Genomic DNA, 27,362 nt, shown 5'->3' with positions numbered 1-27,362 from the left:
GAGAAGGCCAAAAAAACAAACCAACCAATACCCATTATACATATGAAGTCATGTACAATATATTTCTGCATTTAGCCGTTAAAAAAAAAAAAAAGGCAAGATAAATAAAGGAAAAAAATATCCTCCAGTTTGCTCTGAGTCAGTTCTTCACCTAAAAGTGGGTAGCATTTTATATCAATTATTTGGATTTGTGGTAGATCATTGTGTTAATCAGAGTTACTAAGTCTTTAATAATATTACTGTTACTATGTAGATTGTTCTTCTGATTCTGTTCACTTCACTTGGAATTATCTTGGAATTATAAGCCTTCCGAGGGATTTCTGAAACCAAGCCCTTCATTTGTTAAAGCAAAACAGTAATCCATCACATTTGTATTTTCGTATTTTATTACTTGTTCTGCTATTCCCCAAATGAAGGGCATACTCTTAGTTCTTACTCATCACAAAAAGAGCTGCTATACATATTTTCTGGTACATGAGTCCTTCTCTTTTTCTTAGATCTCCTTAGGGTACAGACCTAGGAGTGGTATTTCTGAGTCCTAAAGGGTATTCACCAGTTTTGTAGCCTTTTGGGCATAGTTCCAAATTATTCTCCAGAATGGTTGAACTAGTCTTCAGCTCCATGGACAACAGTACACTACTAGACCTATTTTCCCACATCCCCTTCCAACACTTATCAGTTCCCACTTCTGTCATTCTAGTCTACCTGATAGGTGTGAGGTGACAAATGTAGGTACAGGTTTCTTTGGACATCAAGAATACTATGTGCAATAGTTCTCCCCCACCATAAGGGGAAAAAAGAGGTATGTCCCTTAATATTTGTAGTACAACCAAGAGAAACAGAAAAAAACTTTAGAGCCTTAGAAGAAAAAGATGTATATTTTCTCAGGGATGGTCTCTAAGCTAATTGCAAACCAGTGCTAACTGACAAATATACCCAAAATCCCTCCTGATATCTAACACAGTTAAGATAAGAATACTTACTTTTCACTGCCTGGAAATGATAATTGGCTTCTTGAAAGAATCATTCATGTGGACACCTACTTTATCAAAAAGACTTCAAAGGCAATCTGGTTCAACTCACACTTAAGAATTCCTTTTAGAACAAGAATGTAAGTTTCTTGAGGGGAAGAGCTATTCTGTTTTGCTCATCCCTAGCATTTAGCACAGTAATTGATATAAAGTGGCATTTAATAAATGCTTGTGGAATGTCTTATTTATTTATTTTTTGGGGGAATGTCTTAATTTAATACTAAACCAATGCTTATCAATCTCTTCCTTAAAGACTTAAGGTTGAGAGAATTCACTTCACCTTCCAAGTTAGACCATTCCACTTTGGAATAGCTCTAATTTTTCAGTTGTTTTTCTTTATATCAAGCCTAAGTTTACCATGGTAAGTTTCTACTCATTGCTTCTAGATATGCCCTCTAAAGACAAGGAGAATAAATCTATTCACTACTCCATATGAAAACTTTTCAAATACTTAGATGGGTTCTATCCTCACTTTTAATTTTTTTTTTCTCTAGGGTAAGTAACCCCAGTTCCTTTAACCCTTTCTGATATGGCATGGACTTTTTTAGGCCTTTTAGGCCCTTCATGCTTGCTGTATTCTTCTGTATGCTCTCTAGTCTACCAATGTCCTCCCTCCAGACATGGTTTGATTATCATACAATAGAATAAGCCTGTCACCTAACCCTGGGCATACCATGCCTTGCAATGAAATCCAAGATTGTATTAGTTTGGGTGCCATTTAACAGCAGAGTACCATATTAAGTTTGCAGCATACTAAAATCCTCTTGCATCTTGTACTACAAATTAACAAATATTAAATACTATCATACTAAATATTATATGAATAGCACAAGTTTTTAAAAAATCACTTTCTAGCTAGGCATGGTAATGCATACTTGATACTGGGTTCACTGAGGCTGAAGGGAATCTTGAGCTCAGGATTTCTGAACTGCATTGAGCTAAGTTTTCCATTTTAACAATATTCCTACAATCTGATAACATACACAGTGCAGAAGTGTTCATGTCCCTGTGCTTTCTCCCTGTAAGGAGATCGATGAGCTTACACTTTGAGCATAAACCACCATCAACTGGCCAAGGAGAAATACAAATATCATACATTCTATTTAGGTCAATGAAAAATTATCCCCGGCCATCACCCTCAATCCTTGCTCATCAGAATTTGGACTCTGGCCCTGGGACTGCTTTGCCACGGTAAGGACCCAGTTGAAATTAGGTAACACAAAATTTATAGTGGATCTCATCAGCACAGTTTGATGATTTCTTATAGATTTGTTCAGCCACACGAGTAGGAATGAACAGACAGTGGGAACAGACAGAATCCACTGGCTGAAGGGCTTGACAGAGCAAGACTAGCAAAAAGGCAAGGGACTCTGGAGAAGGGGATAGTGTAGAACTGAATTAGTTCACCAAGAGATCAAGTAGGGAAGGGAGAAGAATGGAGTCAATGTAGGAATAACAGCCTGGGAAAGAACTGAAGGACAGCTAGATGGAAATCATGGTGAGGGTAAAGAAGCGGGTTTGGGGTGGCAAAGTAGAGGGAGAGGTGAAATGACAATAGACTGTAATCAGATGAGGTAACTTCAGGGTCCATAAAAACGTATGTAGTGAAGACAGTATTTTTTCAACATTTTATGATTTTTGATGTCTTCATGGACCTATTTTATTTAGTATGATTCCATTCTTAAGAGTTATAAAAGAGAACATTACCCATGGAAAAAGAAATAGAAATGAACTAAGGATTACCCAAGCTACACATTAAAATCACTTTTTTTTTCATTTTCTGCTGTATGGTAATTATTCATACTATCTCAGAGGACTAGACTATTTAGGTTAATAAGTTCAAAAAATAAAACTTCAAAGAAAGATTTCTATTTAATACTTTTTAAATATAACTACCCCAGAACTAAAATAGAATTAAAAACAATCAAAACTTCTTACATTGTACTGCTCCAAATTTTTTTCTTTATTAGCTTCAGTATCTTCCAAGTCCTTGTGTATAGCAGCAATCTGTCGCTTTTTGTCATTAATAGCTTGATCTAAAGACTTTAGCTCCTTTTTAATCCATTTATCTCTTTCTTCTTTGGATGTGAACTGGCTTCCTCGACCTTGTTTTGCATAAAGGTCTGTTCTTTCTTGGGTAGCTTGTGCCAATCTATTCATGATTGGTGAATGTCAAAATAGATCAAAAAAATAAAAAGATTATTTAATATTAAAAAACTGAAAGTTAAACAGCATACAGAGAGATTTTAAGAATGTAAATGAAAGGAGAATCAAAACAATAGAAACTGACTACTGCAAAATTATAACAGCCAATTTGTTCCCCAAAAAATACATGAGAAGGTTATTTCCCTCTGCTTCATGGAGGACATAGATTATAGGTGTAGTACACTGCATGTAATCAGATTATTTCAATATATTGGTTGATTTTGTTGAACTTTTTTTACTTCATTGTAAGGGAGGGCTCTTTATGAGGGGTCAAGCAAAAAAGACACAATGGAAAATGTGGGTGACATAAAAACAAAAGATAATCAAAATTTATTTTTTGAAAAGATTTTAAAATAAGATTTAAACTTCTCAAATCTTAAAACTAAAATGCATAACTGAAAGTCATATTTACCAAAGCGACAATAATCTGGAAACCTCTATGGACAAGATGATGTAAAGAGTACGTGTAGGATTATTGAAAATATAATTCAACAAATAGAAAAGCAGAATTTTTTATGGCATCTTCATTAATTCAGTGAACATTTATTTATTAGGCAGTTATGTATATACCACACTATGCTAGCAAAGACATAAATATAGATAAGCTGTGGTCCCTTCCTTCCATGACTAGTAAACTGCATAAACTAGAATTCAGATTGCAATCGTAGCAAAAGCAAAAAAGGATACTCCAGGTTTGGGCTAATTCAAAAACGTATGGAAGATCATAAGGGGACAAAGGAGGTAAGGGAAAAGGAGAGGAACAAGTTAGGACTAGGGATCTCCTAGGGGAGGGGTGGTTAATCTTTTGTATTATGAACTCTTTTGGCAATCTGGTGAAACTTATGGACTCATTCTCAGAATGTTTTAAATATTCATACAATAAAATACATAGGATAACAAAAGAAACTAACTGCTGAATTATGAACGTGTGTGTACATGTATATGTATAATGAGATGTATACAAGTGTATATACAGGACACTGCTTAATTCTATGGCCTTCAAATTTACCACCCTGTGATCATCACCTAGTGATCTGCCTCTCTTCAAATTCAGCTGGTCCTCAAATGAAAGCCCAATAAATTTTCACAGAATCATAGCAATTTATAGACTATCTAGGACAGCCTCCTCATTTTGGATATGGCTCAGAGAGCTTTAATGAGTTGTCATACAGGGAGCAAGTAGTAGGGTTGAGATGCAAACCAAAATCATGTAACAGTACAATAAATCTGCACAAGAATGTGTAACAGATTTCAATTAGAAGGTTAAGTTCAACCTTCTCACTTCTACAAAAGGAAACAGTTCTAAATTGTTTTTTATTACAATGCTGTTTTTCTAGCAACACAATGATACATTGTATAACTGTGAAGTAAATATGTAGCTCACAATTATATAGCACTTTAACATTTTTAAAGCACTAACTACAAGTTTAATCAACCTTACTACTTCATAATTATACCAATTATTTATTTATATTTAGAATATATTTAGAAAAGTAAATAAACATACTATACTATTAATTCTAATGGAATAATTAAAAATTATCTTTTCTGAGTATGGCCTCTGAACCTAACACTTGTATCAGAAAAATAATCGCAGACCTAGCAATTCCTCGCTCTTCCTTTTCTTTTACACTGTTGAATTTAGGTTCAGTTTCTGCAAGTTCTTTTTGCTTTTCCTCTATTTTCTCAAGAAGCTTCTGCCTTTCTTTTAACAGACGTTTCTGAAAATGAAGGAGGAAAATAACATGAGAATTATTTTAGTTATTTTTATCACACTAATACAAAGGTGGGATATACTCAAAATATGATAAAAACTACTTTTCAAGAAGCAATGTAAGCCACAAAAAAAGCCATCTTCTTAATTTCCTAACTGATTCAACAAACATTAAGCACCTATCTGAACTGAGGTCATTTTGATGTGGCAACTTACTGGAAAAAACCAGACGTGAATTTTTTTGGCAATAATTTGCCCAACCATTTTAATTTATGTATTCATTTTTTTTAATTTCAGCTTACCCTTTGTTCACTGTTGCCTGCTAATTCATCTTGTAAATCTTTAGCTTTAAGCTCCAATTTAGTCCTCTGTTTAATTTGTTCCTGTCGTTCAGCACTAAGCTGTTCTTTTTCTTCTTTCATTGCTGAAATTTTTGTTTTCAATTCTCGAACTTGTCGTTCAATATCCTATATTAAAAAAATGAGTTTAAAAGAAATTAGCTGAATGTCATAGGACCACAGATTTAAAAGAGAGAACACAGAGTCATAAAGTCCAAGTCCCTAATTTATATATAAAGAAACCAAGTCTTTGAGAGGTTAAGTAACTTGACCTTTTACTGAGCAATTAAGCACAAAACTTAAGTATTAATTTTCAATTTGTTCCTGATTCCAACTCTAGTTTCCTTTCTGAAGATAACAGAGCCAAGATCTGTATGTAGGTCAATTAATTCTAAAACCAAGTCCTCTTTTCCACTACAGTGTGCTAGTTCTTAACAATCAGAAGGCAAATCTAATATGAACTATGGTATGTCACTAATCTCTTCCCTGTCCTGTGTCTCCATCCTTCTTACTACCTTTCGGTATTCTCCCAACCTTTAAACTGCTTAAAACTCAATGAAAATGGAGCAGGGTTTAAGTCATAAATAAACAAAATATTACTCTTTCCCATCCTACATCCAAAATGTAGTAACTCCTACCTGCTCTCACTCTCCCTCTCTAACCACAATCTTTCATCTGTAGTAGCTCCTTCCCTATCTGATTCTTTGGTGAAATAGTTCAATTCTACACTGCCCCCTTCTCTAGAGTCCCTTACCCTCCTCCTTGCCCTGCTATGACCCTCAGCCTTGGATCCCTCCTACCATCTGTTGCCTTTACTCCTACTCATATGTGGCTAAACAAAGCTATAGAAAATCATAAAGCTGTGCTGACTGGAATCCATTATAAATTTGTGCTACATAATCTCAATTGGATCCTCTCTATGGCAAGACAGTTCTACACTTCACTGCCTATCAGTCAACCAGAGTGGTTTTTCCAAAACTTTTTACTGTTCATCAAACCAGTCATAGTGCTCCTCCTTCTTGACTAAGCACCTTACCCTATATTTTACTGAAAAAACTGAGGTCATTCACTAAAAACTCCCTCTTCTCTCTTCCTCCTCACTGCACAGCCCTGAAATGCCTTCTGTAACTACTTCCTCCTTCATCCCTGTCTCACGTGAAGAGGAGGCCCTTTTCCTGGCCAAAGCAAACAACCCTCTACACATATGTGATCCCAATCCATCCTGTCTTCTCCAGCAAGCTGTCCCCTCTGTCATCTCCATTCTATCACATCTTCACTCTTTCCCTGTCTGCTGGTTGCTTTCTTAATGCCTATGAAAATGCCTGTGTCTTTGACAAAAGAAGAAAATGATAAATGTTGGAGAAGATGTGGGAAAGCTGGAACACTGTGAGTTGATCCAACCATTCTGGAGAGCCATTTGAAACTATGCCTAAAGGGCTATAAAAATGTGCTTGACCCAGCAGCAATACCACTTCTAGGGCTATATCCCAAAGAGATTATAAAAATTGGAAAAGGACTCACATGTACAAAAATATTTATAGCAGCTCTTTCTGTGGTGGCCAAGAACTGGAAATTGAGGGAATGCCCACTAATTGGGGAATGGCTGAACAAGCTGTGGTGTATAAGTATAATGGAATACTATTGTGCTATAAGAAATAACAAACAAGTGGACTTCAGAAAAACCTGGAAAGACTTATATGAACTGATGCTGAGTGAAGTAAGCAGATCTAGGAGAACATTGTACACAGTAACAGCCACAGAGTGTGAAGACTGTTTCTGATAGATTTAGTCCACAGTAAATCAAGGACTTAAAACATTTCCAAAGGACTCTTGATGCAAAATGTCATCCACATCCAGAGAAAAAACTATGAAATTAGAATGCAGAATGAAGACTATTTTCTCCTTTGTTATGTTTTGTTTTTCTCATGGTTTCTTCCATTCATTTCAATTCTTCTATGCAATATGACTAATGTGAAAATGTGTTATATAGGAATGCATGTGTAGAACCCATATAAGATAGCATGCCATTTTAGGGAGGAAAGGGGGAGAAAATTTGGAATTTATAGAAGTGAATGTTGAAAACTGGTAACAAATAAATGAATAGATTTGGGGAAAAAAACAAAAGAAAGCCCTTGTCTTCCCCATCCTTAAAGTTTTACTTGACCTATCCATCCCCACTAACCTTTATCTCTCCTCCCTTTCTGAGGTTAAAATTCTTGAAAAGCTTCTCTACAATCAATACCTCTATTTCCTTTGCTCTCCTCTTGGAGTTAGGTTTTCAACTTCATCATTCAACTGAAATTGCTTTCACTAATTGTTAGTCACTAATGATCTTTATTAATTGCCAAATCTACTGGCCTTTCCTCAGTCCTCATATTTCTTGACTTCTCTGTAAACTCTGACACTGTTGAATATCTTCTTCTTAATACTCTTGTTTCTAGTATTTCATCACATTAATATAGCCTGATTCTCCTACCACTTGACTGTACCTTTACAGTTTCCTTTTCTGGGTCTTCATTTAAGTTCAGTAAACATGGATATCCTGCAATGGTCTGCCCTGGTCGCTCTTCTATACTAAGGAAATGTAAAAGCCTCTAGCCATAGCTGCTCTATATTATTCCACTTAGTAATCTCATCAGCTCTCACTGATTCAATTATTATTCTATGCTGATGATTCTCAGATCCATTTGTCTAGCCCTAACTTCTCTGCAGAACTCCAGGCTCACATCTCCCAAATGCCTATTGTACATCTCAAAATGGATATCATGTAGACATCTTATATTTAACATGTCCAAAACTTAACCTATACTCTTTCCCCTTAAATTCTCCCCTCTTCCTTATTTCCCTACTACTATCCAGAGTACCATCATCCTCCCAATCACTCATCCAGGCTCTAAACCTAGGTGTCATCTTTGACTCAACTCTCTCTCATTCCCCCAAGTATATAATATGTGGCCACGACCTGCTAATTTCACCTTCATAACACCTGTCATATATACCCCCTTCTTTCCTGACACTGTTACTACCCCAATAAAGGTTGTCTTCACCTCACACTTAAGACTACTGAAACAGTGTGCTGTTTGGGCTCCCTGCTTGAAGTCTCTCCCCACTCCAGGCCATTCTCCACTCAGCTATCAAACTGATCTTTCTACAGTATTAGGTCTAATCCTTCTACCCCACTCGGTAAACTCCAATAGTTTCCTATTACCTCAGGATCAAATAAAAAATCCTTTGTTTGACTTTTAAAGCCCTAACTTTCCAGTCTTCTTATATTCTGTTCCTATCTACGTACTCCGGGATCCAGTGATTCTGGCCTTCTTGCTGTTCCTGGTACAAGACACTTCATTTTCCTATTCTATGCATTTTTACTGTCTGATCCCCATGCCTGGAATGCCCTTCCTCCTAGATCCTCACTTTTTTCCTCCTAATTTTTGGTTTGCTTTAGCTGTCCCCCTGGAATTCTCTTCTCCTTCATCTCCATATTTTGGCTTCCTCGACTTCCTTACAGTTCCAGCTAAAATTCCATTTTCTGCAAGAAGACTTTAGTAATCCCCCACAATGCTAGTGCCTTTCCTCTGAGAACACCTCCAACTTGCCCTGTGTAACTCATTTGTACACAGATGTTTTCAAGATGTCTCACCCATGAGAATGTGAATTACCTGAGAGCAGAGACTGTTTTTCCCTTTCTTTGCATCCCCAGTGCTTAACTTTATGATGGGTACATACTAAGTGCTTAATAAATAATAAGTGCTAAATAAATGTCTAACTACCTGTGGCTCAAGTATACATCCAGATAGCTATTAAGGACATAGTGATTTTCTTTCCCTACTCAAGAACAGAAGGCTCTTTATCAACCAAAATGACCAACCTACTATAATCTTACCTCCATCTTATCTCTAGCATCCTGTTGAGCATCTCTTAATTGTCTGGATTTTTCTCCACTTGTCTCTCGTTTAGCAGACAGCTGTAAACAAAAGACATTACCAAATTAACTATAAAGGACATATGAAAAAAGACTCTATCTGTATCCAGAGAAAGACCTGATGAATAGAAGTATGTATAGAATAATTATACCCACCAACATGAGTGTACCTGTGTGTGCGCACACAAACACATACACACAGGCATACTCACACACACATATTTGTGCCTAATGGTGGTCATCCATGGAAGGGGAAGAAGTGGCTAAATATAACCAGCTTTTTGAGTTTCCAAATTAAGTAATCTAGATTTATGAAATAATCAAAATAAAACTGCATCTTAAATAATTCATTATCAGAACTGATCAAAATGTCTCTAGAATGGGAGTAAAATCCCTTCATTAAAATTAAAAAGGACTATTCTATCTTTAGAAGACACTATCTTCTGAAATAGTTCCTCAATATACTCAAAAAGGCAAAGCAAATATATGATAACCACCTAAGTACTCAGGGTTCATTTTAGTTTGGATTTCAAAATATCTGACATTTTTCTTTTAATTAAGTGAAAGAAAAATATTTTCTGGTGGACACATTTAAAATAGAAAAGCTAAACTTCTTTTTTAAAGAAAAAGTAGTTAAAAGGTACAGGTTTATCTAAAAATTAAAAGAATTACATCTTAAGAGGCAAAGATAGCCAATTTTTTTACCTCATCAAGTTTGGCACGAGTTTCATTAAGCTCTTGATTATAAATGGTGTATTCCAGGGCTCGCCTCATTTTATCCCATTTTTGATATTGTGCAAGCTCTTCTTTTTCCTCCTCTAGAGTATGTAATCTCTCTTCAATATATTTTAACAACTCATTGATTTTTTCCCGTTTGCCCTCTTTGAGGAAAAAGGATAAAAACACAATTTTACATAACGAAGCGTACTTTTCAAAGATGCCATGAATTGAATTGAATTTTACAAGTAAAGGACATTCATTTTACATTAAGTATCACAAAAATTTTAAATGAGGCTATCCAGCTTTAACAAACCATGGCAGGTAGAATCATTATTTTAAAAGGGACCAAAGAACATTCCAATACCTAGAAATATTGATGCTGGATCCTTAATTAACCACATGTGGTGAATAACTCAGTTGTAAGCTTCATGTGAAGCTTTCTCTCCTGTTAACAGTGTCTCTTCTCATACAAAAAACACCAACATACCATATTGAGCTACTGAGTAAGTGCTAAATTATGGAAGCTATAGAAGTATATCACAACTGAGTTTACAATTTGTATACAGCACAGATGTCATGATCTGGTATTTTTCAATTCTGTTAGAGTTGACAAAATCACCACATAAGACACTGATGGTCTATGGACAAAAACACAACTAAGAAATAAAAACAGCATGTCTATGGAAAATGTATTTAGTGCTAGAATGATTACTGCATATTCTATTACAATTAACCTCTAAAAGTAACAAATTTACTTAAAACCTTATTTTTCAAGTGCTATTCTAGCTCAGTTCAAGAGTGGTCAAAATATCCACTTTAACTAAAGCACATTATTATGCTTTAAACATTCAGCAATAAACTGTTCTAAAGACCTTTACCTTTAAGAAGATTTCAATTTCTGATAGTAGCAAATATAAAAACACTAACTCATTTTTCAGATTTGTAAACAATACAGTATCCTTAAGTAGAAATGTAGCTGTTTGATGCATCTAATAATTTGTTAACCTATATTCATTACATAATAATGCACTGTATGTCAGAATGGACTTGATAATAAATCTACAGCCTCTCAATGGATCTTTGGTTTTCACAGTAGAGATTCTTTCAAGGATCAAGTTCTTGCTGAAATTGTAAACACAGAAGTCCCCCCTTCTTTTGTTGTTGTTAACAAAACGTTTTTCCCTCTTAACAGAAATGCAAATTATTTAGCTTATGTAAAATACTTCATCTGAGCAATGGCTAAACAAAATATTTTGACATACTATGGAGTAAGGATTAATTTACACCGAGTTGTATACAAAGAGTGGCATTTAAAAAACAGCGAACATCTGTCAAATGTTGTAGAACATGAAGAAGGGCTGGTGTACAGGCGTTCCCCTTCTTCTCCTATCACCAAAAGTGGGGCACTCACCTAGTACAAATGTGAGCTACTTCAGTCTCACAGCTGATAAACTTAAATGCTTTTTTCATTAAAACCTTTTCTACTGGGAAGTAACAATATTATTTTACTTGCATTTTTAAATTTTTCTCATATTAAAAATTTTGCTTCTTTGTAGATTAGAAAATGAGCGTTCTTTTCTTGGTATCTGTAGTGAAGCTGTTTTCTTTAATCTAATAACTAGGAATAAAAATCATTTAATGAAGCTTTAAATATTTCTTCCATAATATACAAATATTCTTAAAATATAAACCTTCTAAAACATCATAGCCAAACTGCCCACGCTACAATATTTCTAACATTGACAATGTTCTTTACTCTTGGGCCTATGAGGTTCTACAAGCTTAGTTCTTTTGATAACAATGATCTATACATCTTACACAGTAGTAAAAATATAATATTGAGCTATACAACTTGTCAACTACTAGAAGAATAACCTAATGGTGGACAGTTGTAAAATTGTACATTTTTTACACTATTCTTTTGTTAAGGCAATGAACAATATTCTGCATGTGTGATTTAATCCTCAAATACTAAGAAAGAAATTTCACTTAGAAAACTACCAAGCTGAATCTTAGAATTTTACCAACTTCCTAAAAGAATCCTAACGTACCATTCCTCTCCAAGCCCCAACATACACAAGAAACTGAAACTTAGTATCTTACTTAAATTCCTGTGTTCCTTTAGTTAACTGTTGTGCTCACTAATAATGAAATCCTCAATATCATAAAAGTAAACTGAGACACACAATCAATGAAATGAAGCAACCCTTAACATCACTGTATTTCAATCAAAAAGTAAATGTTACAGGAAACAATTAGACTTCAAATTATTTCAACTTGATTATTTCTCCACAAATGTACTATCAAACTTCATACACCTTTGACATTAGGAATTACTCTTTAAAACTAAAAAGAATAAACTAAAATCCAAAGAGTAATTTTACCTGTTTCTTTCATTAAAGAAATGCTTTCTTCTTTACGTTCATCATATACTCGAGTACCAGCTACTTCTCTCAATAGCTTTAGTCTTTGAGAGTCAGGTGCCGTGGCCATCTGATTAATCTAAAAAAGTTAAATAAATGACTACATATATTGTTCTTTCACTAAGTTTATTCAAGAACAAAAATTAAACAGAAAGTTCAATCTTGATTAAACTGTTAGAAATTTTCAAATACTTGATATCTTCTTTCAAAACTGTTTTAATAAACCATGAATTCAACATTTTAATATCTGCAATCTAATATCTGAAATACATATACATCAAGAGAAATGAACTTAAAACACCAAATTTGGAATTAAAGTATTCACAACCTTGCTTTGAGAAAAGGACTCCTGTAAATGATTGTATTTGGGGGATCAATATTATCTTACCAGTAAATATCTTGCTTCTAGTATCCTCAACAGGATACAGAAAATCAACGGCTTCCTGTATTGGGGAATTAACTGAGCCACCAGAACAGTTGTAGCTTCTATAGTAACTTTCATGAAGAAGAATGAAGAATTACCATGGGCACTAAGTGTTAGGGGTTGGTGAAACACTTGTCAAGACAGTAAGGACTGCTGCCTTTACAAAAGAATGTAAGATAACTAAAACAAATTCCTGGTACTAAAGTTCATTTTCTTTCTCATCATTTTAATTTTGTGGTATTCTGACAGTAATATTTTTAATTTATCAGAATATTAGTTTTCCCTTAATTGTGCATACAAAGATATTGCTGCTACAATCTTAACATGCTATTACGTTTCAAAGGTAATATGATCATATTGCCTTACAAAAGTCATATTTTTTCCAGGTATAAAAGGTATGTCAAATTTTACAAAAGTCAGTCACTGATAAAATTTGCTGAAACACACTTTTCTAACCAAGAAATATGTTTAGTATTTACAATACCCAAAGCAAAAATTTCAATAACAGTAATAAAAAAGTAGTAGTAGTCAAAGTAGTCAAAACTGAATCATTTAAGGTCTTTCTAAACCTAAGAGGAAAATAAGATTTGTTTAAATTAAAACTTTAAGCAACAGGCTCTTATGCCCTTTCATAGCAGAAAAAAAAAGAAAAATAAATTAGGTGCCCAATGATCAGAAAATAGCTCAATAGTAGTATATAAATATGAAATATTACTTTGTTGTAAAGAGTGACAAATGCAAGGAATTCAGAAAAACATGGGAAGTCTAGTATGAATTGAAAAGGCAAAGTAAATAAACTCAGAAAAATATATACAATTACTACAATAATGAAAATGAAGTAATAACATAATGAAAACAAAAAGAATACTAAAATGAAGCTAGACCCTGAGGAAATATGACAGATCTTGGCACAGGGGAATAAAAGAGGAAGCACCTCCCTTCTTTTCAGTAGAAAGAGTGGAGGTGGGAATTATGGACCAACAACTTTGTGTTGGTGGTTTTGCTTAACTACCTTTCTTTGTTATAAAAGAGGACTATTTGGTAAGGAAGAAAAAGGGATACCCAGAAGGAAAGGTGATGTAAAAACAAGAATCATCAACAAAATTTATTTGGTTTTAAGAAAACATTAGTCTCAATAACTAAATTTATTCAAGTGTCGATATATGCAGCTACTTTTTACCTTTCCTTGTTTGACAATGTAATAAGGATTACTTCGAGAAAATCCAGCACTCTCAAGTAGATTCATCACATCATTTTTCCTGTCAATAAACATTAAATAGATATATTTTCATACTGAATAATCACAAAATTTTCACCTCTTAAGTATAAACTACTGACTAGCCCAGTTACTTAATAACTTAAAGGAAAACAAACAGTTGATTGTTCATCAAAGACTAAATTTTATCATTATATTTTAAGAATGTTTAAAAACTTGTATCTTTAGGAAATAGACAAATACTAATTTAAAAACATTACGTAGGCATACTAACACTTGTAGAAAAAAATATTTTTCTTTGTCATTGATTTTATTGGCTAAAGAAGAAAAAGGAAACTACTTACGTTACCATTTTCTTATCTAAAAAATACTGGTCTTTTTTGGCACCAATGACTCTACGAAGTGAAACTTCCTCTTTATCGATCTAATAAAACCAAAAACAAACATGTAACCATTTAAGTTTAGCTCACTGCATTCATTTTAAAGTACCCAAGTGGAGTTACTATATTTACTTACTATATTTACTTTAAATTTGATATATGTAAGTGAATATATACAGGCTTTATCAAATATCTCATTTCTTACCTGGCTGTACTACTTTGGGACTTCTCTGACATCACCATCACATGCTTGAGTTGGGACCTTCTTTTACCACCCCTGACCTTATCATTTTCAGTTTCCTTTTGTGGACTGTCTTCCCCTCCATTAGGCTGTAAGTTCCTTGAGGGTAGAGACTATCTTTGTTTTTCATATTTGTATCCCCAGCACTTAACTATTATCCTGCTTGGTCCTATTTCTTAACATATTTCTTCACATAATATAAATCACTTGAACTTTAACACTTAATTTTTTCCTAGAAGGTACTTTAGAAAGACAAAATTGGAAGATGAAAGGAAGCAGTTCCATTGAATGTGTTGCTTAAAAAAGTCATTTAAACTTATAGACATTTTAAAAGTTTATGATATCTTTGGTTATAATTACTGAAAAAAATTTAATAAACAACTCACTGGTAATCTGTTGTCTGAATTATCAAAAATGATCTCGACAAAAGCAGATATGACTCGAGGTCCGGTGCCTTCCTAAAATGAAGGAAAACAATAAATGTAATGTTTTCTTATATCATTTTTGTTTTCTTCTATCATAGACCTTTCATAAAGGGTATTGAACAGCAACCAAGAGACTGCGAAAATGAAGTTTCATCAAATCACTTTACATTCTTACAAGCATGGTAACAGGACTACACACAGCTCTCAAATACATGGAGGGCACCAGGTTGCCTAAGAAGGTATGAACTAGAATTTAGACTGGATATGGTGGATGTCAAAGCTTTTGGGCTAACTGGAACAGGAGAAGGTATGGGAGTAGCCCCTACCCTTCTAGCCTGGACAAGACAGGAAAACCAAGTCTTGAGCAGAAAAAAAAAGAGTAAAAGATTAAATGGGCTTAAACTGAAAAAGTAAATGTAAATGTAATGATTAGACAAAAACAACTTCCTAACAGTAGGGGGCATTATTATTTAGGGGAAAATGTATAGAAATAACAGAACTTTTTGATATCCTAATTTTGAAACCAGGGCTTAGCAAAGGTCCTAGGATATAGCAGGTACTTTAAAAACTTACTGAACTCTGTTATATTGTATAATTATCTAAATATGGCATGTAATTCCAACAATTTTTAGTACTACAAAGATTACACATGTCCCCTTGTCCTTCATACTGGAAAATAACTACTTATGGAACTGAATAAACGCATGGCTAAAAAGTCCAACTGGAAACACAAGTACGACTAGCAAGGTGTTGCCTCGTTTCCAGCTGATGTCCCTGAGCTCTTCACATAACTCTGGATTCTGGTTCTGATTCTCAGCAACCCTGCTCCCTAATTCCAAACTCTTCCATCTATTCTTCAGCAAACCTGTCCTCCTGCTTTTTAGTCCCTTATTGGGCCTCCTCCTTAATGTAAAGATAAGGAAACATTTCTCTTATAACAAGCATTTAGGAGCTAGACCCAAATTTCTTCCAAACATTATATTCAAATAAGTCCTGATACTTCCATAAAGTAAACTAAACTGCAGAGTAATATAATATAGCAATATTAACTGAAACAACTATGGTAGCTTACTAAAGATTTTTATGCACTAGGAATAGGTGATTGTTTAAAACATATCTAATATATTTAAAAAATTAAATAGTCTTACTTACATGTAACAAAGCCAATCTCTGTTCTGGACGAAGATGACTAAATTCATCACTGAGTACAAACTGAATAGCTATAATAAGCACATAAACACGATCATTAGCATAGTAATTTTTTAAAAAGAGAGAACAGTGTCTGTCTTACTTGATTTTTTGAAAAATAACTGCACAATGGATCACAGATAGAACTAAAAAGGATCTCAAAAGTCATCTAGTCCACCCCTCTCACTTTTATGGAAAGAGGCCAAGAGAGGGGTAAGGCGACTAGCCCCAGGTCACAAAGACAGAATTAGAATCTGAAGTAGGTCTTCTGACTCCAGATCAAAGCCCTTTCCAATGTCCCATGCTGCCTCTCATTATTTACTAGGGCACAACTTCTCAAGATGTAGAAAATAAAAATAACACATGAATCACATGTTTGCATGTGCACAAGAAATATAAAAAATTGTGTCCTTTATTATCAGATCCATCAGTTATAAGAAACATGAAAAAACACTCATTAGAGGAAGGAAGAATGTTTACTGGAAAGTTCAATTTAATATTTAAAAATAAATTAAATACTACAGTATAGAAATAGTTCATCCAAAGGATAAAGAACTATTTCTTGATCAAGTCATGCCAAGTAGCTTTCAATCTCATATTTAAGATACATTGAACTGAAGCTCAAAGACATTTCATTAATAAATTGTCTTGCATCACAGTTCCTTTTAACATAATCAAATTGGGTATGAAGTAGAATAGTAAAAATAAACATACTCGGTGATCAGATACTTCATTACAACAGAGAGAAATACTATTAGTTATAGGAACCCATTCCAAGTTTCCCATTCCAAGTTTCCCGGTCATCAAACTTCTTGCAATAGGGCAAGATGGGGCTCTTTGACTTTACTGTGTGCCCTGGGAATAGTATCAGAGTCCCCTTTTGATTAATGGAGATATTTAGTCCAGGCAGCAATTCACCCATTCCCAGTTTATGAGGCCAGTTAAGTTCTAGTTATCCTGTGAGAGGAATAAATCTGAGAAAGCAATACTGTCACCTCCTTTTCAAAAACTGTCATTCTTTAAGAATGAGACAGCCAGAATTTTCCTTCTTCTCAATCCACACCCCCCCCCCAAAGTTGAGGATAAATTTATTAAAATAACCTATGTTCCTGAAGGATTTGTTAAAATATGACAGTGTATTATAATTCAATTTCCTTAAAATGAGAACTTTAAAGCTGCATTTATCATTTTCAAAAGAATAATATGTTGTTTTGCCCAAAGTATTTAAACCAATTTTCTAGAAATAACTGATAACTGGTTTCAAAAAGCATTTTAAAATTTGCAAAATGCTTTACACACATTAGTTCATTTGAGTTCTACAAATTGGCACAAGGAGTACAATAGGTGTTATCTCCATTTTTACAGCTGAGAAAACAGGCTCAAAGAGGCTTCCATGGTCACCATTCAGCAAGTGTTGGAGGTAGGATCTGAACTCAGATATTTAACTAGAACATCAGAACTGTCCCAGTGAAACATAAGACATTAAATCCAAAAAGGGTCCTGTTGATGAATCTGACACAAGGAGCTGTTAGTCTTTTTTGTATCATGAATCCCTTTGACAATCTGATAAAAACTATAGACTTCTTCTCAGAATAATATTTTTAAATGAATAAAATACATAAGATTACAAAGGAAACCAATTATAATGAAAAATAAGTTCACAGACCCCAGGATAAGAACCTAACAAGAAAAACCCAAATGAAGGTACTATTTACTTAATTACAGAAAGCATTTTTAGCTATCTTATAAACATAGCCTAAAAATAATAGTAAATGAATTGCATTACATTGTCTGAAAGACATCTATACAAAAAAAAAAAAAAGACTGATACCTACCATAGAAAAAATTACTTTTCCCGGATCCATTTCTGCCCACTATAATTTTGAAAAGTAAAAATTTTAAACATATGAGTAAGTCCAAAGCAAATATAACTCTATGGTAAAAATATTTAAAGATTTTTACATAAGTTTTCTAATCTTCTATTCAAAACAAATTTTAATAGTCAAAAAAAAGTGCACATGTAAATAAATAAAATGAAAACAACAAATAAGACAAAAAGATTTGCCTATGTCACCTGCCATGAGCAAATAACATTTTATGACCTTCAATCTGAGTTTAAAAAATAAATGTGCTTCAATGTTAGTCTTTGCTCTTGGCTCAATAATCTAAGCAAAAACTTAAAATTATGAGCTGGCATTCATAATGAATTGGTTCATAAAATTTCAGATCTTTTAATACACATATGCCACCTAATTTCTCAATTTTCATAACTTGTGAAGTTATAAATGATCTAAATTTTAATTGAGTACTAATTAAAAGGCTGAGCATAACCACAAAAGGCATAATTACAAAGCATTACTGATAATCCTACCTTTTGAGAACCAATCAACACTGATTTAACAAAGTCAAAATACACATCTCAAAACTGACTTGCATTTAAACACAATAATATGAAGCTACAAACAAATCTGGTTAATGTTTCAAAATTCTGGCCAAATTATGACAGAATAAAGCAAAAGTAAGTATCTATAACTTTAAACCACTGTGTGAACCTTAAAGAATAAATGTTTTTAAAATAAATTACATGGTAACTACAGTCAAAACTATAATGCATTCAATATTTACAAATGAACAGCATTTTAAAAACTTCACCTACAAGCATTATTGCATAAAAAGTTTATTATGTGAGACTAATTAGTTTGATTCAAGTAGTAACAAGATGTTTTATTAGTTGGCAAAAGATTGATTATTTTGTTGGACATCCAAATGTAATTTAGCAACATAAACGAATACTCACAATATATTTTTATACTTAAAAGGACACTTGCCAAATTATATTCTTAAAACAACCAAGATTCAATCATTACAATCATATATAACATGGAAGTTATAAATATAAAGAATGTATGACTATATTATAAAGTATATGTTAGTTCTTGACTAGATTTCCCTATTTCTAAAAACACCTATGTGCAAAATAAAAACAAAGTAATAAACGCATACAAACTACTTGATGCATTAAAAAATAGTTTAAAACAAATTAAACTGTTTTCTTCTTGTTTCTGAGAAGACTGCAAGCAGTTCTACATTGGGGTATACGAATTCATGTGGAAAAAAGAAAAAATATGTATCTTATGTGTGTCCTTTTCTTAAAATTTAGCATTTGCTACTTATTCATCAATATGAATGTCCTTTTTTTTAACAAGAACAATACAGAGTTAAATCTGTCTTTTAAAAATTCAGAGGCACCAGAAACAGAATGAGTCATTTTTTCTTGGCTATATTGTGCAACTGGAAATGGCCATTAACATTAAAAATTGTACACTAAAAGAAAAAATGTGAGGATAAGCCAATTTATGTATGTTGAATGATTTAATTAACCCACAGTGACTAAGTTATATTAAAAGTAGAATATAATAAATTGACCAAGGTCACATTTAATCTTAACACACATTTCAGTTAAAGGTTATTTTAAATGGATCAAAGGCTTACTCAAAGTTAGCTAAATGGCATGATTAATCTGAGATTATGAAGTCCTTTATCCAAAGTGTTTCAGGTGTACAAAATGGGTAGTCATAGTTAAAATGTGTAAAGAATTCAGAAGCATTTTGAATGGACTCAGTAAATACGGATATAGTTGTTTTCCCCCCAAAAGGAATCTGATGTCCCAGCCTCAAGTGATAGACTTTCAATGTCCTAAGCAATTCTGGTTGAGGTTTAGTTTTTTTTAAAACTAATTTCAATACTGTCATTTTTGAGATTTTTATAAAATTTTTCTATTTCCTTTCTTTCTAATTTCTTATCTAAATACAAGGTGAAAAAGAACTAAATTGTAGATTATAAAATATACACATGCTTCAGTCAGACAACAGGCACTTACCTATTACATTGTGTTTTGAACTGAATGGATCTACAATTGTCTGATCTCTATAACTTCGAAAACCCTGGATAATAACCTGATAAAAAAATTATATTTAAAATGTATTATAAACATCCATTTGAATTTTAAGAACCATTACCCACTGTCAAGATTTTAACATTTTCTTTTCCTTATTTCCCAGTTTTCAACCAAATAAAATGGAATGTGGACGCTCTTCTATGCATACTCCTTCTGCACATTCATTTTTCATACATGTGTATTTTGAGTTCACAGGGCTTATGAAGAAAACATTCTATTGTTGCCTGTCTTACTAACACTTTGCTTTGGTAGTGGGGGGGTGGGGAGGTTGAGCAGAAAAGAACTTTCAATGTTCAACTATCTATATTAGAAAGTAGTGGTTTAAAAGTACTTACTAAACTTTTTAAGATCACAAATAAAATGCTGTCTAAAGCAATTCAAGTAAGGTAAATCACACTGCACAGACTTACCCACTGTACAGTAATCCAACAGTGCAATAATCATCTGTCTAAAAACAATCCCCAAATTCAATAAAACAGACTGAATTGAACCTCCAACAGGGAGATTCCTACATTTTTAAAGTGCTTACTTGTAATGAATGAGAGAGGCAGCAAGGTATAATGAACAGAATAAATCAAAGAGGTTTCAGAGTTCAAGTCCCATCTAGGACAAGACATCCTCCAGTCAGTCACACCCTCTTGGTGCCTTCAGGCAATTCTGTAAGACTAAAAGTTAAAGTGAAAGTCCCCTACACTGATGAAGTCATAGCTCTAGGCCAAAAAAAATCATTTAGGTAGGCCTAGAAAAGTATAAAATCTAAGTTTCTATATTTTATTGGTATCCTGAAAAGAACCAACAAAAATAATCAATCTTTTCTCTATTTATAAACCCAATTTTCAATTAGGATGATCTATTTTGTAAGGCAAGAAAAAGCACCATTTTATATTTTTCTGAGTTTGCTACAGCAGTGATATCAAACTCAGGTAAAAACAGGGGCTAATCAAGCTATATATAAGATCCTTAGACTCTACATGTTCACTTAGTTTTAAAATGTAATGTTTTCCAACGTGCAGTGTTTTTATTTATTTTGTTAAACAGCTCCCAATTATATTTTAATCTAGTTCAGGCCACACTCTGGAATGTTGGGATTGGGGGTGGAGGGGTGGTACAAACCTTATTTTTGACACCTCTGGACTAGAGAATATAGTTACTACTGGTGCATCTCTGGCTGTGTGATCCTTTTAAAGCCAAAGGAAAAACTACAGAGAAGCTGCCCTTTGCCTTAGTGCAAGGGTTTTTACCTTCTTCAGGATTTCCTTCTCAAAATGTTTTTGAATGCATAAAATTAAAACACATAGGCTTATAAAGGAAATCAATTATGCTTAAATACTCTTATCAAAATATACTTTTAAAAAGTTCATGTCCTCAGGTAAAAGGACCTCAGGTAAGAATCTCTGTCCTAGCCTATTATGTGAAGAATACTAACTTACTTCCCCAATTCATAGAAACTCATTAAATTCCCTGACCATACAATTAGATTTATAAACTGTTACACTTTCCTCAACTCTCCTAAAAATCATCTTAGTAGCCACTGACAGTAACTGAATGTACCTAATTGAGGGGCCAGTCAAGCTAGTGTTTAGAGAATAAAAAAAATCTCTTAGATAAGGATATAAATTTTGTTTTATTTATTATTACCTTTCATCCCCTACTAGATACATCTAGTATCAAGAACTACCAACATATTTTAAATACTGTGTATTTTACAAGACAATCTGGTACTTATTTTCACTGCATTATATTTTCATTCTCATTTTTGTACTGAAGTTCAGTCACATACTTCATTGGCTATACTTTTAAATTCCTCAGCAATCTATGATTCAATAAGCTTGGGGACTTGATTCATAAGGTCTCGCCTCTCTGTTACTAAGCAAATTGTCATCACAAGAAGATAAATAACATAGTGCCCTGAAAATGATGAGCCTCTCCAAAATTTGCTAGATCATGGTGCATGGTAGAGCTGTATTCAGAAAATCTTATCAGTTTGGCAAAAAGCTATCAAAGCTTTTGTTTCACTGGCACAACGTGGGTCTCTGAAAACTCGGGCTCTACATCATGCCATTATGAAGTTTCAGTGCAGGTCTTTAGTGGAGTATGGGATCACATTTAGAAGCATACAGACTCTCTGGAGATAATGGACAAATTGTATAGCTTAAGTCCCATTACAGAAATTCACCACAGTGAATTTTTAAGACTATTTTTTCTAATTTTTTAATTTTCTAATTACTAATTTCTAATAAGAAATTTTAAAATATTAATGTTTCAAAGTAATTTATGTACATTAGAATAGCATCCAGGAAACACCTTTTAAAATTTTTCCAAGATAATTTTAAGCCTATTATATACTCTCTAGGGGCAATAGAATAAAATTGTCATTCAAGGAAAAATATACAGAGTAGACTGAAATAGTCTCACTACAAACAAGGCAGCACCTCCTGCGCTAGAGTCAAAGACAATTCTGCATTTTTACATCTGGATTCCCAGATGCTGCCACACTAGCTGAGAAATGATAGTGTTTACCTTCCCATCTTGGTTTATCAGACTATAAAATTAAAACAACTTAACTTTAAAAACCTAACAAGACTTTGAAATTAAGAAATCTGACCCCAAAGATCTTTAAGGAAGGCATAAAACAGTTGGTCAATAAACATTAAGTACCTACTAAGTGCCAGGCACTGTGCTAAACCAGGCAACAAAAAAGACAGTCCCTGCCCTGGAGCTCACAATCTAAAGAGGGAGGTAACAGGAAAACAAATAAGTACAAACAACTATGTGAAGGATAAATGGGAAATAATTAAAAGGAAAACACTAGCACTAAGAGGTTGGGAAAGGTTTCCTACAGAAGATGTTTGGGACCTGAAGGAAACTAGTAGGCAGAGATGGATGAGAAGGGAGAGTGTTCCAGGAATGGGGGACAGCCAGAAAAAGTTGCCTAGAGCAGAGAGATGGGAGTGTCTTGTTTGTGGGACCAGTGTCACTGAATCAAAAAGTTCATAGCTGGGAGTAAAGTATAAGAAGACTGGAAAGGGAGAGTGGGTATATGGAATGTACTTGCTAGGTTATTATAGGCTCTTAACAAATTAGAGGATTTTGTATTTGATCTTGGAGGTGACAGGGAGCCACTGAAGTTTACTGATTGGGGAAGCTGGTAGGAATTTTGTTTTAGGAAAATCACTGGCTTCCAAATGGAGGACAGATTGAAGTGGGAAGAGACTTGAGGCTGGCAGACCCACCAACAGGCTACTGCAATAGCCCAAGCTCCAGGCTATGAGGGCCTGTAGTGGTAGTGGTGATGGTAGTATCAGAGGAAAGAGGAGGATATATCTGAGATATGCTGTAAAGGTGAAATTGACAGGTCTTGGCGATAAACCCACCAGCAAGCTATTTCAATTGTCCAAGCATGAGGTAATGAGGACTTGCACCAGGGTAGTGGCAGTATGAGGAGATATATTAATGATATGTTGCAAAGGTGGCACTGACAGGCCTTGGCAACAGATTGGCTACATGAGGTGAAAAGTGGAGGAAGACACCCAGGTTGTGAGCATGGGGTAGGGGTGGAGGGGCCTAAGAGGATGGCACCCTCTCTAGACAGGTACCCTAGATAGTAACATGAAAATGTGTGGTTTAGGGGGAAACAGAATGAGTTCAGTTTTAAATATACTGAGTTTAAGATACCTACTGGACAACTAGTTCCAGATTTCAGCAGAGAGGTAAGGGCAGAAGAGGTAGATTTGAGACTTATCAACAAAGATAACTAAATCCATGGGAGCTGATGAGATCACCCAGTGAAGTACATAGGGAGAGAAGAGGAAGCACAGGATGAGGTTCTGTGGAACATCTACAACAGTGATGTAAAAAGTGACCAAAGACATTTTCAGAGTAAGCTGTAAAGACATGTATGAACTGATGCTGATCAAGAGTGAAATCAACAGAGCCAGAAAAAAACATACAGTAACACTGTAAAGACAATTTTGAAAGTCTTAAGGATTCTGATTAATGCAAGGACCAAACATGATTCCAGAATATTCATAATGAAAAATGCTATCTGATAGAAAGATGATAAACTTAGAATAAAGAATGAAGCATTTTCTGGACAGTCATTTTGGGAATTTTTTTTCCATCAAAGGTCTCATTTTTCTTTCTTTTACAATGGGGAAGGTGAGAGAAGGATTTTGGTCCATTAAAAAAGTTAAATAATATAAAATATTAAATACATAATACAAATATTAAAATATATAAAAAACAAAGTTTTTAAAAAGGAACACATAACACAGCAATTCACGTTTCATTATCTCTCCTCCCTACTGAAGAATAGGTAGGTCAGAGTGTTTTTCTCTATCCAGAATATCTTCCTTAAGTAGAGCTCTGGCTATGTCAGCCAAAAAGGATTTCCTTTGTTTTAATGAAGTTGCTTCTAACTTTATTTTATTTTCATTAATTTGTTTTCAGTTTTCTACAATCACTTTCATATATCTTAGATTTTTTTCCCCTCCATCCCTGAGTCAGCATGCAACCTTATATAGGTTCTATGCATACATTCCTATTAAATACATTTCCATCTTAGTCATACTGCATAGAATTAAAATGAATGTGAGAAACCACCAAAACAAAACATAATACAAGAGGAAATGGTCTGCTTCATTCTGCAATCCAATTCCATAGTTCTTTCTCTGGATGTGGAAGGCATTTTGCCTCAAGAGCCCATTGATAATATTTTAGGTCCTTGTCCTGTGAAGGACTAAATCTACCAGAAAAATTCCTCATACTGTGTACAAAGTTCTCCTGGTTCTGCTCTTTTCACTCAGCATCAGTTCATATAGGTCCTTCCAGGCCTCTCTGAAGTCTACCTGCTCATCATGTCTTACAGCACAATAGTATTCCATTACATCCCTACCACAACTACTTATTCAGCCATTCCCCAATTGATAAGCATCCCCTCAATTTTCAGTTCTTGGCCACCACAAAAAGAGCTGCTATAAATATTTTTGTACATGTGGGACCTGTTCCCATTTTTATGATCTCTTTGGGACATAGCCCTAGAGGCGATATTGCTGCGTCAAAGGATATGCACATTTTTGTAGCTCTGTGGGCATAGCTCCACATTGCTCTCCAGAATGGTTGGATCAGCTCACAGCTCCACCAACAATGAATTAGTGTTCCAACTCTCCCACATCTTCTCCAGCATTTGTCATCTTCCTGTTCTGTCACGTTAGCCAGTCTGATAGGTGTGATGTGGTACTTCCAAGTGGTTCTGATTTGCATCTCTCTAATCAATAGTGATTGAGAGTATTTCAAAAAGGATTTATTTAAGCACCTACTATGTGACAAGGTGTGTGTGTGAGAGAGACTACGTGAAAACCACCTACTAACAAGGCACATACAGAATGAACTGGACAAAACCCACAGAGGTGAGGCACCAGAATCAAGGGGGATTGTTTGGGGCTTGGGCGCCAGAAAGGCCAGGAGGAAGGGATGAGTTAGAAGAGAATTACAGGCCTAAAGAATACCCGAATAAAGGGGGGCGGGGGACACTTGGGTTTTCCACCCAGGGCCGTACCAAGCACGGGGCAGGCCTGGGGCGCAGCTCGGACAACCTTCACCAGCCTCCATTTAGAGCCACCACAGGGGAGGGGGAGAGGAGGATGGGAGGAGGCCGCGCAGCACCGCGCCTCTCGTTATTACGGTTAGGAACAGGCAAAGTCAAGTGCGGCCTGCAGGGCAGACGCCCCCCACGCGCGCCCCTCCGCGCCCCCGGGGGCAGGTCTGTCTGCCGAGGAGCAAGGGCCCGCTCCACCCCCCGCCCCCCGCCCGCCTCCGCGGCCCTCTCCCCTCCCCCTCCCGCCGCCGGGACCCTTAGGGCGGCCTAGGACCTTGGGGAAGGACCAGGGCCGAAGGTGCGGGAGGCAGAGGGAACGACGCCTCCCCTCTCCTCCCACCGCGGCCGCGCGGGGGATGGGAGCGGGCTCCGAAGCGCTGGGGGGGGGGGGGGGGGGGGCGGGGGGGGTAGGGGAGGCGGGAAACGGAGGCTGTCTTAAATCCTCTGAGACGGCGCGGCACCGGACTCACCTGTTTTATATACATGATTCCTCGCCCCCGGCCCGGGAGAAAGACCCTCCCGGGACCCGCAGCTGCTCCTCCGCCAGTCAGGTGAGCTGAGTCTACGACCCCTCCCCCACGACCCCGATCCTTTCCCCGGCCAAACAAAATGGCGGCCTCTGAGGAGGCGGTGTCCCCGTCTGGATCAAACCATCGTCGCCGCACGAGCAGGGAGGAGCGGGTGCTCCGGGACACTTCGCTGCCTTTCCCCACTCGTGACCAGCTCCGGTCGGACTCTGCGTGGCAAAGTCGTATTTGTGTCTTGGACGCAGCCTCCCTGGCTTCGAGAATAGGCTCTCGACTTTCCTCCCGGACATGCTTGGGCTGGTCCGTGTCCCCCCTCTAGGGCGGAAGCCAGTGGTAGCGACCACGAGAGGGGAAAGGTTCGGCGCTAAAGGCAAGCGTCTTCAAACCGCGAGGGGAGGGGACCGCGAAGATGAGCCAGGCTCTGTACCACGTGGTTTGAGGGGGGCGGTTAAGAAGAGACGCCAAGGTGGAACTTCGGCGCGGTGGCGCGTCGCTGTTTACTTTTGGAGATGCCAAGGCTTGGGCGCCGCGGGCCTCATTCCCTGGCGCGCCGGACAGACTGCCAGCCCGCATTTATGCCGCCTAACGGACGTTCCGCTTCCGCCACTTTGGGGGAGAATTTTGCCTGGGAGCACGTGCGCGGCCTTGGTTTCCCAGAGATCGTCGCGTGCGGCTGACGCGGAGGAGGGGTGGGGGGGGTGAGAAATTGACATCTCACCCACCCGTTGTCCTCTTTACGGGCCTCGTGGGAACGCCTCTGAAGGAGAAGCATCTGTGAAACCCCTGCTGTGTGCAGCTGCCAGGGACCCCATCCCGGTCATCCCTTCTTGCAGAAACCCCTCTACCTGTGAGATCTCCTTGTTCCCTTGTTCAGCCATGCCCCGCTCCTGTGACTGCTGGACCATCCTGCCCATGGCAAAGAGACCGGACTGAAGGCAGAAAGAGGTTATGTGACTTGCCCAGGGTCCGAGGCCACACTTGACCTTGGGTCTTCCTGTTTCTGTTGAGGTCAGGGAACCCTATGTTGAGGTTTAGGGTGTTTGGGACCCCAAGA

The 27,362-nt window shown here is 36.1% G+C and overlaps 1 protein-coding gene across 2 annotated transcripts in view; it reads right to left on the bottom strand.

Annotated features, from left to right (window-relative positions):
- The window catches only part of SMC3 (structural maintenance of chromosomes 3), a 49,373-nt gene extending 22,490 nt beyond the window's left edge, over positions 1-26,883 (bottom strand). The window contains exons 1-13 of one of the 2 annotated variants that reach the window (XM_072622147.1): positions 26,252-26,883; positions 20,108-20,183; positions 18,063-18,101; positions 16,192-16,259; positions 15,001-15,072; positions 14,338-14,417; positions 13,958-14,036; positions 12,315-12,432; positions 9,916-10,091; positions 9,172-9,252; positions 5,253-5,417; positions 4,836-4,957; positions 2,970-3,183 (exon numbers count right to left, since the gene is read on the bottom strand). In XM_072622147.1, the coding sequence (XP_072478248.1) occupies positions 2,970-3,183; positions 4,836-4,957; positions 5,253-5,417; positions 9,172-9,252; positions 9,916-10,091; positions 12,315-12,432; positions 13,958-14,036; positions 14,338-14,417; positions 15,001-15,072; positions 16,192-16,259; positions 18,063-18,101; positions 20,108-20,183; positions 26,252-26,266 (1,305 nt within the window). In that variant the 5' untranslated portion in view covers positions 26,267-26,883. Of the gene's footprint in view, positions 1-2,969; positions 3,184-4,835; positions 4,958-5,252; positions 5,418-9,171; positions 9,253-9,915; positions 10,092-12,314; positions 12,433-13,957; positions 14,037-14,337; positions 14,418-15,000; positions 15,073-16,191; positions 16,260-18,062; positions 18,102-20,107; positions 20,184-20,714; positions 21,835-26,251 lie in introns of those variants that run through there. The other variant, XM_072622151.1, reaches the window with a different exon arrangement.
- Positions 26,884-27,362: the final 479 nt, after the last annotated feature.

Source organism: Notamacropus eugenii, chromosome 1 (genome assembly GCF_028372415.1).
Source record: "Notamacropus eugenii isolate mMacEug1 chromosome 1, mMacEug1.pri_v2, whole genome shotgun sequence".
Classification (NCBI taxonomy): Eukaryota; Metazoa; Chordata; class Mammalia; order Diprotodontia; family Macropodidae; genus Notamacropus; species Notamacropus eugenii.
This window is presented reverse-complemented; position numbering and strand designations above follow the sequence as displayed.